Source organism: Sus scrofa, chromosome 2, assembly GCF_054392235.1.
Source record: "Sus scrofa isolate SSC_HxYL_T2T_F1_AM1 chromosome 2, Sscrofa_HxYL_maternal_Yorkshire_Landrace_v2.0, whole genome shotgun sequence".
Classification (NCBI taxonomy): Eukaryota; Metazoa; Chordata; class Mammalia; order Artiodactyla; family Suidae; genus Sus; species Sus scrofa.
In genome coordinates, this window is record NC_139384.1 from 145,737,297 (window position 1) to 145,752,742 (window position 15,446).

The 15,446-nt window shown below is 39.4% G+C and overlaps 1 protein-coding gene and 1 long non-coding RNA gene across 7 annotated transcripts in view; one reads left to right on the plus strand and one right to left on the minus strand.

Annotated features, from left to right (window-relative positions):
• Positions 1 to 15,446, minus strand: part of AFF4 (ALF transcription elongation factor 4) — an 88,034-nt gene that overhangs the window by 21,522 nt on the left and 51,066 nt on the right. For all 6 annotated transcript variants that reach the window (XM_085014516.1, XM_021084750.2, XM_003123929.7 and 3 more), the window contains 6 exons: positions 10,865 to 10,901; positions 8,152 to 8,200; positions 5,695 to 5,749; positions 5,249 to 5,286; positions 4,581 to 4,743; positions 3,005 to 3,922 (listed from right to left, as the gene is read on the minus strand). In XM_085014516.1, coding sequence (XP_084870642.1) covers positions 3,005 to 3,922; positions 4,581 to 4,743; positions 5,249 to 5,286; positions 5,695 to 5,749; positions 8,152 to 8,200; positions 10,865 to 10,901 — 1,260 coding nt within the window. The remainder of the gene's footprint in view (positions 1 to 3,004; positions 3,923 to 4,580; positions 4,744 to 5,248; positions 5,287 to 5,694; positions 5,750 to 8,151; positions 8,201 to 10,864; positions 10,902 to 15,446) is intronic.
• LOC146405752 (uncharacterized) lies at positions 3,280 to 7,343 on the plus strand. The gene is made up of 2 exons (XR_014838785.1): positions 3,280 to 4,940; positions 5,034 to 7,343. It is a non-coding gene; the product is annotated as an uncharacterized LOC146405752 (long non-coding RNA).

Below are 15,446 nucleotides of genomic sequence, written 5' to 3' on the forward strand. Positions count from 1 at the left end.
CCAGGCTAGGAGTCGAACTGGAGCTACCGCTGCCAGCCTACGCCACAGCCACAGCAACACCATGGCAACGCCAGATCCTTAGCCCACCGAGCGAGGCCAGGGATCGAACCTGCAACCTCACGGTTCCTAGTCAGTTTTGTTTCCGCTGTGCCACAACAGGAACTCCTGTAATTGTATATTTTAACTTATTCAGAAACTGCTCAACTATGTTCCCAAGTGGCTACATCATTTTACATTCCCACCTGCACTATAGTCCTCCACATCTTGACTGATACTTGCTACTATCCAACTTTTTGCTTATAAGGTTTTGTGAAAAACTTGTTCTGAAACAAAAGCTATGGTCCCATCAACGCTACTTTGCTTGGTGAATCTAAGTTTTCCTACTACTTTAAATATCAGGGCACAAATATTGTGAAAATTCTGACATAGCAAAAAAATTAGTTCTGTACACAAATGATTAAAGACAGACATGTGAAAACACCCTTCACTACCTTCAGCTGAGACTCTTTTCAGTGCTATCTACTTTATCTTGCCCCTGACAATTTTACCAAAGCAAGACTTAAAAATCATCACCAAGTTACTTGGTGTTACACATTTTATAAAGTAAAAATTTGACTTACAGTTATTGAAATAAAAACCTTGTGAGGAATAACTACCAACAGATGTGGAGATAGGAGGTGGGAAACTCGGGCACTTAGAGGAAGAGGATTTTTTTGGAACAGCTTTTGGCCTGTGTCCAAGACATGTGGAAGTTCCTGGGCCAGGGATTATACCCATACCACAGAAGCTACCCAAGCCACTGCAGTGACAAGGAAGGGGATTTTTTTAAAATTGCAAGTCATACATATTGTAAAAATTTAAACAGAGTAAAAATGACTTTCACTTTCTATATTATGTTTTAAATATCTGAAAATCTGGGGTTCCCGTCGTGGCACAGTGGAAATGAATCTGACTAGGAACCGTGAGGTTGCGGGTTCGGTCCCTGGCCTTGCTCAGTGGGTTAAGGATCTGGCGTTGCCGTGAGCTGTGGTGTGGGTCACAGACTCAGCTCCGATCTGGCGTTGCTATTGCTGTGGTGTAGGCCAGCGGCTACAGCTCTGATTAGACCCCTAGCCTGGGAACTTCCATATGCCACGGGTACGGCCCTCAAACGACAAAAAAAAAAAAAAAAAAAAGTGAAAATCTTACAAAGAGGCGCAAAAGGATCATTTTTTATTCTGTAAGAAACATTTTAGTTTTTAAAGACCACAACCTATCATATACAAGCTGTTATTTCATGCAATTCTATGAATTAAATCCAGAAACTAAGTACAGCAATCTGAGGCTGTGGGCTCTAGAGGCTAGCAGCCCTAAATAGCTTACTAGGTGAATAAAGCATCCTTTTACTACAATAATGGAAACTCATTAGCTATAGTACTGAAAGCAATAAACTTCAGTTTTCTAGAAATTTAAATTTTTAAGAAACTTAAACCTTTAAAGATACAAAAGATGAAGTCTTATTCTAGTTTGTCCAAATATACATCAGCAGTAGCACACAGTTCTGTGCTTTTAAGTAAAACCTGTGGCTCACTTCACTTTTAAAAAATGCTTAAAAAAAAAAAAAAAAAAAAGGGTTCCTGTTGTGGCTCAGTGAGTAAAGGACCTGACATTGTCTCTCAGAATTTGGGTTTGATGCCTGGCCTCACTCAGTGGGTTAGGGATCCGGTATTGCTGTAAGCTGCTGCGTAGGTCGCAGACGCCACTCAGCTGTGGCTGTTGTCTAGGTCTCAGCTGTAACTCCGATTAGACCCCTAGCCCCAGAAACTTCCATATGCCACAGGTGCTGCCGTTAAAGGAGAAAAAGAAAAAGAAGAAAATCCTATATTCTTCCTCTCCTCCTACATGAGTTCCCAATCCCAACAGGGACTGGGATTTTGTTCTGAGTCCACATGGCATAGCTATTCTGATATCTATTCTGTTCACTGCTCACGTTTTCAGTCTTTACAATAATCATATATCTGTTATCGGGGAAATTACACTGTTCTTTAATATATATTTTTTCTTCTTCTTCTTAGGGCCACACCTGTGGCATGTGGAAGGTCCTGGGCTAGGGTCGAGTAAGAGCTGCAGCTGCCAGCCTATGCGACAGCCCCCCCAAATCTGAGCCTTGTCTGCAACCAACACCACAGCTCTGGCAACGCTGGATCCTTTAACCCACTAAGCAAGGCCAGGGATTGAACCCTCATCCTCATGGATACCATTTGGGTTCTTAACCCACTGAGCCGTGATGGGAACTCCTAATACAGATTATTAAAATGTACCTTCCTATAAAGATTTCTCACTAGAGCTGAAAGATCAGCTGTTTTTTTCTCCAAAGAATCTCCATCTATATAGACGTACTGTAGATTGGTGAAATTCTTTTTTTCCCAGAAATTCTTTTTTATGATTTTTGGCTGCCCAAGGCATAAAAAAAGTCCCAGGCCAGGTAGTCAACCTGAGCCACAGCACTGACAATGCCGAATCCTTAACCACAAGGCCACCAGGGAACTTCTAATAAAATTCTTAATGACACGTTGAATTTGCTGAGTCAATTTATTTGCTGAAATTAGTAATTTAAAAACTGTGACTTGGTCTGGGTATAAAAGAGAAGAAAGTGTTAAGAAACTGTGACAACCTATAGAGTACATAGCCCTACTAAAGACATTTGAAACCAAAATTTAAAGAAATGTCATGAAGGCCAATTTGAATCTCTGCTTCATTCTCACGTGAGCAGCACACATTGTGAACAGAAGCAATGACTCATTTCTTACTTGATTTGAAACTTCAACTTTTCCTAAGGAGACAGGCAGAGGCACAGTGGTCCTCGAGAGCTCATCTGCAGACTCAGATGTGTAGACTTAGGCTCATCTCTATTTTTCCTCCTAGCTATGAACTCAACTAGTTCCTTTCTGGCTTACTGAGATTGCCATTGCATTTCAGATGCTGATGTTTACAAACAAACAAACAACAAAAATCCTTTACAAACCTTATGTTTCCTCTTGCCTTTGTTGGACACTTTATCTGAGGCTTGTTTCTGAGCTTCTCTTGTGTGCTTTTCTGGCACATTCTTCTTTTCCCCCTTGGGTGGCTCGGTTTCTTTGTAAGGCTTTCCTGGTATTCTAGTCAAAAGATTCAGGTCAATCTTCACAATAAGTGGGTACCTGTCATCAGGCTCACTAAGGGGTGAAAGAAGTTCCTTCTCTTCCATAGGAGAGAACATTCGTTGCCGAAAAAAACTTTCTTCTTCCTCCACTGAGGAGGGTTTAACGGGAGTCCTATTACTCTCAGGGTACTTAGGGGTTTGTGAGGAAGGAGGAAGGCTCTCGCTTTCATCCGAATCTGAGGATGAGGTATCCGTTTCTATGATTTCCCTTGATTTCTGGGAAGATTTACTTGTTGACTTATATTTCTTTTTCTCTGCTGAAGGTCGAGGGGAAGATTTGGACTCCTTTTTTAAGTTGGGTTTCCTTGAGCCTTTGGTGGCTGCTTTGTGCCTGCTGGAGGGCATGCTGGTGGCCATGTCTACAGGGGTTTCACTTTCTATCTTCAGGCCTCCACGGGGCTCTTCCGTAGCTGCCTTCTCTGCCTTTTTGGGTTGTTTTTTGCCTACAGTCCTCCTCTGTGCTGTGCTATCACTCTGCGCAGGCGACTTCTGCCTCCCGCGCCCACTTTCTGATCCCTTTTGGACAGTTTTGGAGTCTCGTCCAGGAGTAGCGGAACTTGTTTCTTTAGGACCAGCTGGATCCGTGTAGCTATTCCCTGTGCCCTGTTCTCGGCCTTCCTTTTTATAGCCTTGAGATGATGGAATATTACTGTCCACAGAAGAAGCTGGTGACACTTTATGTGGGTTAACTTTATTCAACCAATTATCAAGTTGCCACTTGTTTGTAGGTGGTGGTTCAGGCTGAAAGAGAAACAAGTATACTTCAGTACTGAAACTTTCTCCCTTCTCCATAATCTCAAGGAAGAGGAAAAACACAATGTCTAATGCCACAAACGTATTTGTTTTTCATAATTCTCACTGAACCAAAGCAAAGGGCTAAAAATACCTACTAATAGCTCCCTCTAATAACCTGAATGGGAAGATAAGCTTAGTGCTGTACGTTGTCTTCAAATATCTGTCAAGAATCCAACTTCAAAAGCAAAATTACAAATGACTACATAATATATTTAGTTCCAAAAGTAAGCAAATGATGTAAGTACCAGTAAAGATTTTTAACATTTTATCACTCGAGTGAAATTAGACTATTTTTAAACCTTTTTTCAACATAAATAACATGAATTAAGAGACTCAAACAAAAACAAAACACAAAGTAAATAAATCCAGTATTTTAGTGACCTGAAACATGATTTCAAATAGTTCCTAATCAAGACCAAATAGGTTTATTTACCTAACAAGAAAAGAGAAGTAGCTAGGTTTCCTCTAAGACACATAGTTCAATCTCTTTTCGTTAGAATAGGTAACCTTCTTTTCTTCCTCTTTATACCTGAATCAAGTCTTAACTGACCTTCACCAGGGGCCTAGAGAGGGCCCAAGGAAGGTACCCCTGCCTTCCTCTCACCTCAGGAGATGCACTCTGGGACGGCTCATTTGCCTCACTGTCGCTGGAACTACTTTCACTCTCTGAGTCAGATCCAGAGCTGCTTTCGGATCCACTGTGACTGCTAGAATCATCCCTGGAGTTATCTGCCCCTTCACTATTATGGTGTGAAGGTTCAGAGTTACTAGAAGAGAGAAAACATATAAATGACCAAAAGGGTTTTATTAGAGCGACAATAGGTAAGCATCTAAATCTGACAACCAACTCTATTTAAAATGTCTATTATTTGGTAAGTTCTTAAAATTCCATGAATCCAGAACTTCAAAAATAAGTGAAATAAATACTTCCTTAAGAATTTTCTGATATGCTGTTCAGCCACTAGTACTTATCTTTTTTTCCATGAATCCAGAACTTCAAAAATAAGTGAAATAAATACTTCCTTAAGAATTTTCTGATATGCTGTTCAGCCACTAGTACTTATCTTTTAAAAAGTTTTATTGAGGTATAAATTACAAAACATAAAATTCACCTATTTCTGGTATAGAATTCAAGATTTTTAGTTAATTTACAAAGTTGTACAACCACCATCACAACTGATAATATTTACTATTAAGGTCAATTACTCTATCACTACAGTGTTACCAGGTTGACCTCACCACTCTAAATAAAACAAATAAAAGGATGCCTACCTTCCTGGTGTACTCCTTGGCATTGTCTTATCACAATCCTAAAATTAAAACACAAGAGGAAATCTATGAATGAAAAAACAGCACTCTATCTGCTTAATGTGAATAACACCTGACATCTTAGTAGAAAAACTGGCTTCTTTCATGCATGCAGCAAAGGTCAATTAACACAAACAAAATACTGTTTTTACCAAAAAAAAAAAAAACCCAAAGGCCAGGATAAGATTAAAATCTTTGGTAACAGTTCTTCTTGTCAATCATTTTGTGCTTCAAGACTATGTTCTGATACATAGCATTAGTTTTTAAATAAGAAAAAAAAAGCAGATTTAAAGACAGAGCAGAAAACTACAAAATTCCAGTGTCAGAAAGCAGGAAGGAACTTACTCTAAACAACCGGATCATAAACGTATTATTCAATTACAATTCCTATGATACTACAGTAGACACACCTGTTCTCCATCACTGTCTTCACTGCTGCTTAGTTTTAAGTCATCTTTTAACATGCTAGAGGGAAGAGGCAGAAAGGACTATTATTTTGGGAACATTTCAGCATGGCATGCCAGAGTATTAAATACCTACCAATAATTTTAGAAATAATCACTGTGGTAGCTAAAGACTTAATTGAAAAATAAAGAACCAGTGAGTCTTACTCTGTCTAGTTTGGCTCACATCTAGAGTATAAATTGAGAAAAGTGGAATTTAACAATTTTGGAAGCTCTAACTTTTCCATACATATTCATCTTTCCTTTCTAATTATACAAAAGCTACCTTCTACAAACTTTTATACTCACTTGTTATCTCTAATTTTTTTCCAAATGCAACACACATGTATTATTAAAACAAATTACCATACTCATATCCAACAGTCCACTACCAAAATATAACTCCTAAAAAAAGGAAGATACAATGAAAGCATCAGTAATTCTCTTCCACTAATCCCAATGTTCCATGAAAAGATACATAAACTTGGGTAATTGTGAAAACCAGAACACAAAGTCAAAGCTCTAGTTCATAAACACCGTGCTGTGAAAGATGAGTCTGCTCTGTAGATGTAACAAATCTGGGTAAGAATTCTGGCTTACAAGAGAAATAACCATGTGTGAGTTAAAAATAAATTCCAGGTTCCAAATCTTTCTTGATCAAAATTCAAACCAATTTTAAAAATACCAATAAATACTTTAAGTCGATAGTTTCTAGAATTAGTTTTTGAAAGTAAAATTACAGATTTAAATTTTCCTTAAGGCCAAAAAAATCAAAATTTAAAACTGGGTAACGAACTACAAATCATTCCTTGCCTTTTTGCAGGGAAGGAAAAATTAATACAAACCTTAGGGAGAACTACAACTAGAAAAATGTTTCATTTCTCAATACCACTAGTTCCATTACCTTTCTTCTTAAAATTTCATAACAGTCTCCAATCAGTGGTAAGGCAATCTTCTTTCACTCCAGTAACTACTTATACCTCCTCCCCCTCAAAGCTTAACCTAAGTTTCTAAATCTGATCCCAAATTCCAAGTATCATATAAAAAGATCACCCTGAAACAAAATAACTAGATGATTACAGAAATGAAAAGTGTTTTCAAGATGACCAAATAAGTGGGACAGATAAAAAGACTTCTTTTGGACAGGGCTTAGTGCATCTCTATGACTCGTTTCCTGTAAAGAAATGTACTTACTCTGAATTCTCTCAGCCCTTATGATTTAATAATGGCAGCTCAATGAACCTGTTTACACATGTGAATATGTCAAAGCTTTTACCAGACTGCTCAAGGTCCTGCATGCTTGTGCTCCCTCAGCAACCAAAGTGATATGAACATATATGGTAAGCTCCCATCAGTTTTCTGCATATGAATAAATACGATAAATAGGGCTTTGCATAATTTGAATTCTTCAGCAGTGAGGGTAAACTTCTTGCAGTCATCTATTTTCATGCTCACTCAGTTCTCCTGTTCAGCTGAAGACTCTGAAGTCAGCAGTATAAACTGTGGTTATGGCATAAAGAAGCTAGCTAGCTCTGTGGCCATGGATCCTTCAGAATTTTGTTTTAATCACTGGGTTAATTTACTGTCTCAGAAATTCTGTACCTCATTCATTCTTTAAGCTGAAATTTATTACCATCCAATATACCACCCTATTACATTCTGATATACATTCCTGGGTCTACTTATAAAATAAAGATAGGAAAACTTACAAACAATACAAACTATGTTGCTTTGAGTAATTAAATGGAGGGCTTACAAAGAAGAATCCTGCGTTTTCACATCTTTTTAATTAAAAACAAACTATCAACACATACACACACAAACACACATACTTCTGAAGAATGAGGAAAAAATCACAGAGCTGGGGTGGGCAAACTATGGCCTAAAAGACAAATATAGATCTGTATGGAAAAGAAAGCTTTACGTCCATAGTCTATGACTGCTTTCATGCTACAATGGCAGAGCTGAATAGTTGAGACAAAGACCATTTGGCCCCTAAAGCCTAAAGTATTTCACTCTTTGGCCCTTTACATAAAAGGCTGCCTACCCTTGCCTTAAAAGATTAAGTATGGCGTTCCCGTCATGGCTCAGCAGGTTATAAACCCGACTAGTATCCATGAGGACATGGGTTTGATCCCTCGTCTCACTCAGTGGGTTAAGGATTCAGCGCTGCCGTGAGCTGTGGTGTAGGTCACATACGTGGCTTGGATCCTGAGTTGCTGTGGCTGTGGTGCAGGCCAGCAGCTGCAACTCTGATTCGAACCCTAGCCTGGGAACTTCCATATGCTGTAGGTGCAACCCTGAAAAACAAGAACAAAAAATAAGATTAAGTACGTATTTCTAGGTGTTGTTCTAAATATCCAAACACTATAGTTAGACTTTTATCAAAAAAAAAACATTAAACTTACTAAGAAATAAACTTACGATTTAGACTGGTGCCCATTTGAAGTTTTAGAAGAAGGATTATATCTCTCTAGAACAAAAAAGAATGGAGAAGTCAGAAACTACAGCAGATCTGTGTGTGTGTGTGTATACACACACACACACACTTTTTTTTTTTTTTTTGTCTTTTGTCTTTTTAGGGCTGCACTGGCAGCACAGGGAGGTTCCCAGACTAGGGATCCAATTGGAGCCACAGCAACACCAGATCAGAGCCGAACCTGCGACCTGCACCACAGCTCATGGCAATAACGGATCCTTAATCCACTGATCGAGGCCAAGGATCAAACCCGCAACCCCATGGTTCCTAGTTGGATTCGTTTCTGCTGTGCCGCGACAGGATCTCCCTGTATTTTAAAATGTGTAGCGGAGTTCCTACTGTGGCACAGTGGATTAAGAATCTGACTGCAGTGGCTCAGGTCCCCGTGGAGGTGCAGGTTTGATTCTCAGCCTGACACAGAGCGTTAAAGAAGCTGGTGTTTTGCAGCCGTGGCACAGGTGACAGCTGCGGCTATGATTCAATCCCCGGCCCAAGAACTTCCACGTGCTGCAGGTGAAGCCATTAAGGAAAAAAAAAATTCTATCCATATAACCTCAAAGAAATATAATTCAAAACAATGGGATGTAATTCCTCATCCATCAAATTGGAACACTTTAAATATAATAATATGAAATACTGGTAGAAATAGGCACGTTCATATGGTAGGACTATAACCTCATACAATGTTTCTAGAGGGGAATCTGACAATATTATCAATACCGTAGATGCACACATCCACTGACCTAGCAAGTATAAGGAAAGGAATTTAACTTAGAGGTCTATCTGGAGAAATACACACACATACACTATAGTATGCTTTGCAACAGCAAAAACTGGAAACAAATGTCCATCTACAGGAGACTAGTTAATATGATACTTTCAGGAGTTCCCGTTGAGGTGCAGTGGAAAGAAATCTATTATCCATGAGGATGCAGGTTCGATCTCTGGCCTCACTCAGTGGTTCAGGGAGCTGGCACTGTGGTGAGCTGTGGTGTGGTTTGCAGACAAAGCTCGGATGTGGCATGGCTGTGGCTGTGGCACAGATCAGCAGCTGTAGCTCCAAGTCGATCCCTAACCTGGGAACTTCCTTATACCACTCCTGCGGCCCTAAAAAGCGAAAGAAAAAAAAAAAAAAAGAAAAGAAAAGAAAGGAAAAGGATACTTTCATACAATATAACAAAATTCTATCATTAAAAAGAATGAATTGAGCTTTACACTGATCTAAAACCAGTTCTAAGTTCCCACTGTGGCTCAGTGGTAACAAGCCTGACTACCATCCATGAGGATGTGGGTTTGATCCTGGCCTTGCTCAGTGGGTTAAGGATCTGGAGTTGCCATGAGCTGTGGTGTAGGTCACAGACGAGGCCTGGATCTGACGTTGCTGTGGTGTAGGCCAGCAGCTATAGCTGATTCGACCTCTAGCCTGGGAACTTTCATATGCCAAAGGTATGGCCCTAAAAAGCAAAAAAGTTCTAAATAAATTTATTGAAAAATAGTAGGTAATAAAGAGTAGGTGCATCTTGCGATTCCATCTGCCAAAAGTTACCTTTGGGGAGAGAGAATGAGGGAAGAGGTGTAGAAGGATGAGAAATACTCTCTCTTTTTTTTTTTTTTTTGCCTGCGCTCACAGCATGTGGAAATTCCCAGGCCAGGGATCAAACCCGTACCACAGCAGTGGCCTGAGCTGCTACAGTGACAATACTGGATCCTTAACCTGCTGCGCCACAAGGGAATTCCAGGATGAGATATTCCTGAAAAATTTTCATAGAAAAGGTAAACTTTCTGGTCTACCTACAGCTAGCTATTTACCGTGTATCAACAACGCTGCGTGCCTTTTCCTTTTAACTGCAGCTTTAAAGCAGAATTAACAAATTGATACAAAGATAAAGTTTGTTAACCTTTAAATAAATTTTCTTCTGGTTTTTGTGTCTTTGCTTTAAGATCACTAAGGACAACAAACTAAGGATAAAAAAAGGTCCACTAAGGACAACAAACTAAGGATAAAAAAGGTCCCAAATTAGCTTATTACCAGTGTAAATCTACCTTATTTAGGAAGTTATTGCTCTTAGCTGAGAACATTTGCTTTATTAGAGAGTTATATGGTGAAGCACAAAATCTGCAAGGTTCCTATCCTTACTGCTATCAATTCACTCAGCCATCCTCTCTTGGAACCACACTTGAGTTTGTCAAAACTATCTTCCCCTCAAGTTCTTTTGAGAGGCCAAAACAATGAGGGTAGAAGGGGGGTGTGTAGCAGACAACAGACTTTCTTCTCAACCCAAAAGATTCAGGAAGAATAAATAAATATAGATACAGGAAGAGAAGAGCCTTGGTAAGCAACAATGACTGCTTCTTGCCTGAAGTTTTAGCATCACAGAACCAAGTATCTTCATGAAGAAGATGGAAAGACAGAAGACTGGCTCTTGGGACTCTGTATTATTAGTTTAAATACTTAATAAAAATAGTTAATTTTGATCTCTAAGGATCTGTAATTCTTCACTTTTTAGGCCAAGATTCAGCTAAACCCATCACTAATCACTGGATCATAAATATTGGGATAAGACATACAAAAGAATTATTAAAGAAATATATGGTATGACCATTAGAAATGAATGCTCAATAAACAATTTGGAAACCAAGAGTAAAAGAAATACTCACTTTGCTCTCCAGGACCAAAATTGGACTGCTGAGACTCCTAAGAAAAAATGATGTAAAATTATAAAGTGACATTAAGGAGAAAAAAGGTTCATTAGAGAAAAATACTTCAAATTCAACTATTCAATTCCAGCTAACTCATGAAAGATCCTGTTGAGTTTCTATGAATAAATAAAAGAAAAAACATGGAAAGAATTGAATGATACCATCTGAACAGCCTCAGCAATTTTGTGGCCAAAACAGCTTCCCGGAGCTTAATACAAAAAGCAACAAGCTACAACTATAACAAGTTACAGCTATAGCTACAAGCTAAAACAGTCCTTTATCACTCATCTCTTTTCAGTGGCAACCACAGTATTCATATCCTAATTTATCTTGATCTTAAGAAAATGTTATTTAAAAAAAAAATACTAAAAACCATATTCTAGAGTGAAAGTAACTGCACATCCTATATGGATTCAAAATGTAACACTGGAGTTCCCTTTGTGGCTCAGCAGTTAAGGAACTAGAATTGATGAGGATGTGGGTTCGATCCCTGGCCTTGCTTAGGGGGTTAAGGACACGGCGTTGCCATGAGCTGTAGTGTAGGTTTCAGATGCCTTGGATCCTACGTTGCTGTGGCTATGGCATAGGCTGGCAGCTGTAGCTCTGATTAGACTCCTAGCCTGGGAACTTCCATATGCCTCGGGGGTGGCTCTAAAAAGCAAAAAACAAACCAAAAAAAAAAAAAAAAAAAAAAAACAACCCAGGAAAAAAACCACTTTTATGGACTAGCAAACCTTACACGATTATTCCATGTCATTTTACTCCCCTACCTGCTCCCAGTATCTTACAGTTAGCAACTTGAAGATGAGATTTGTCAATATGCTTCTTTGTAAGCGCCATATACTACCCTAACGTCTGGCATGCAGGAAGCATCAGTAAAAAGAAAGTCAAAATGTCATTGTCTGTGTGAGAAACATGACTTTCCAAACTCAACTTTCAAGATCAGAACAGCTGTTTCACATGAACGAACTGTGCATTTCCTTCGTTAAGATGTGGTACACAATGCAGTACTAAGATTACACAAACATCCCTAACATCCTTAAAAGTTTACTTAAAAATAAGAACAATCCTCCTTTATTTATTTTTTATTTTTTTAATTTTTATTTTTTGTCTTTTTGTCTTTCCAGGGCCGTACCCAAGGCATATGGACGTTGCCAGGCTAGGGGTCTAATCAGAGCTACAGCTGCTGCCCTATGCCACAGCCACAGCCACAGCCACGCCAGATTCGAGTCGCATTTGCAACCTACACCACAGCACACAGCAATGCTGGATCCTTAACCCACTGAGGGATCAAACCACAACCTCATGGTTCCTAGTTGGATTCGTTAACCACTGAGCCACGACGGGAACCCCACAATCCTCCTTTAATGACAGACTTATCTGTGAAAGAAAAATTCAAACAGTATGAAAGCTAAAACACAGTTTTTCTGTTTAAAAAAATATTGTAAACCTATATCAATAGTCAACTAATTTTCAGCAGGGATGTGAAGACAATCCAACAGGGCAAGAATACTCTTTTTGACAAAAGTTGCTGGGACAAGTCGTGAAGAGCCGCATGTAGAAGAACGCAGGTGGAAGCTTACCCCTGACAATATAAAAAAATTAGCTTGAAATGGAGCAAAGTCCTAAATGTAAAAGATAAAACTACAAAACTCTCAGAAGAAAATGCACTGCCAAACCTTAATGACCGTGGGTTTGGCAAAGAATTCTTACATATGATACCAAAAGCACAAGACATAATAGAAACAGGTAAGTTGAGCTTTATTGAAATTAAGAACTTTTGTCCTTCTTCAAAGGACACCATTAAGAAAGTGAAAATTCAGACAAATTGGGAGAAAATATTTGCAAATCCTATCTGATAAGAGACTGGTATCCACAATGCATTAAAAAAAAAAACTCAATGATTAAAAAAAAAAAAAAAAGTCAGGTAATCCAATGAAAAAACTGGCAAATGATCTCCCCAAGAAAGATATACGAATGGCCAAAAAGCACGTGAAAAGATGTTTGACATTGGGGGAGAATGGAAATCAAACCCATATCGATATACCACTTCACACTTACTAGGATAACTAAAACCAAAAAGACAGATAACCACAAGTGGAGAAATAGGAAGCCAATACAAAATGGTGCAGCCAGCTGCTCTGGATAGCATTCTGGCAGTTCCTCAGTTGATTTCAACATAGAGTTACCATATGACCTAGCAATTCTGCTCCCAGGCAAATAAACAAGCAAAACAAAAACATAAAAACCTATACACAGAAACTTGAATACAAGGGTTTACAGCAGCATTATAAATAGTATAGCCAAAAGCTCAAAACAACCCAAATGTCCACGAACTGATGAATGTACTAACAACGCGTAATACATATGGATACAATGGAATGCTATTTGGCCATAAAAAGGAATGAAGTTATCGATACATGTTACAACTCAGAAGAACCTTGAAAACATTTTGCCAAGTGCAAGAATCCCTTTGGAATGGGCTATGTATGACATAATTCTGTTTACATGAAATGTCCAGAAAAGGGAAATCTGTAAAGAGGACAGATTAGTGGTTGAGTAGGACTGGGAAGGGGATAGAGGGACAAAGGTTGATAGCTAAAGAGTAGGGAGCTCCTTCTGAGGTGATAAAAATGTTCTAAAACTGACTGGAGTGCTGGTTGCACAAGTCTATAAATATACTCAGAACTATTCAATTGTACACTCTGAATGGGTGATTTGCATAGTATGTGAATTATAGCTCAATAAAGCAATTCTAAAAAGTCTTTGAATAGAGCAGTGGCCAAAAGGTTGCTGCTGTGAACTTTATTAAAAAATGAAAAGAATTCTTGAGTTCCTGTTGTGGTTCAGCATAATGAACCCAGCTAGTATCTATGAGGATGCAAGTTTGATCCCTGGCCCCACTCTATAAGTTAAGGATCTGGCATTGCCATGAGCTGTGGTGTAGGTCTCAAACGAGGCTCAGATCTGGCATTGCTGCAGCTATGGTGTAGGCCTGCAGCTGTAGCTCAGATTTGATCCCCTAGACTAGGAACTCCGATATGCAGCTTGCAGCAATGCCAGATCCTTAACCCACTGCTCAAGGCCAGGGATTGAACCCAACTCATCAGGTTCTTAACCAGCTGAGCAATAATGGTTTGTCTTTGCTTTTTGGTAGAGAACTAGCAAGGACAATCATAAGTTCTCCTCATGTTTAACTATGCATTCAATTAAACATTAACATGTAATTCTTTTTTATTTTGTATTATTCCATTTCCACCACCAAAAGTTTGGACATCGGGAAGAATATTTTCTTTTGCATTCTCTTTCAGTTCTCATCACAGTGCCCAGAAAACTTAACTTTTAATGGCAGAGGTAGATAGAGGAGAAAAGGAACAATCAAGAAACAAAATAAATCTAGATGAGCACCATATAGTGGGAGACAAGGAAGAAATATGTTAAACAATATTCGATCCTCATGAGAAGCCCAATGAAAGTAACAAATGAAAAGCATTAGGGAGTTCCTGCCATGGTGCAGCAGAAACAAATCTAGACTAGGAACCATGAGGTTGTGGGTTTAATCCCTGCCCTGACTCAGTGGGTTAAGGATCTAGCGTTGCCATGAGCTGTGGTGTAGGTCGAAGACATGGCTTGGATCTGGCGTTGCTGTGGCTCTGGCGTAGGCCGGCAGCCACAACTCGGATTAGACTCCCTAGCCTGGGAACCTCCACATGCTGAGGGGACAGCCCTAAAAAGACATAAAACAAAAAAAAAACAAAAAAAAAAGAAAGAAAAAAAAATGGCATTAATTGGACTTGTCAAAATGGGCCACTGGTGATCTTAATGGTGTTGATGAAACATTACGAGTGGAAGCAAGATCAGAACGGACTGAGGGGAGTTCCCATCGTGGTGCAGTGGTTAATGAATCTGACTAGGAACCATGAGGTTTCGGGTTCGGTCCCTGCCCTTGCTCAGTGGGTTAATGATCTGGCGTTGCCGTGAGCTGTGGTGTAGGTTGCAGACGTGGCTCAGATCCCGAGTTGCTATGGCTGTGGTGTAGGCCGGCGGCTACAGCTCCGATTAGACCCCTAGCCTGGGAACCGCCATATGCCGCAGGAGTGGCCCTAGAAAAGGCAAAAAGACAAAAAAAAAAAAAAAAAAAAGAATGTTTAAGCAAATGATAGAGATTCACGAAATTAGTTACCCAAATGTGTTCTTAAACTCAACTTCTCACCCACACTGCAAACTGCTCTTTCAGAGTGCTGATGGGCATGAACTCTCTCTGTTGGGTTCCTCATGGTCCCCCATGCTTCAGGCATTCCTGTACTTCCCCCTTTAACCCCAGTTGTTGTCACCTTCTTTAGGATGCCATCTCCAAATTCCCTAAGTATCAAACCTTTGTCCCTTCTCTGTCCTCTCCTTAGATCTAGTCCATACGGTGGTGCACAAAGGGGAAAAAGTAGATGCTAAAGCTTCACATAAAGTCGTTGGGTTTTTTTCTTTTTTGGCTGTGCCCATGGCATTCAGAAGTTCCTGGGCCAGAGATGAAACCCACACCAAA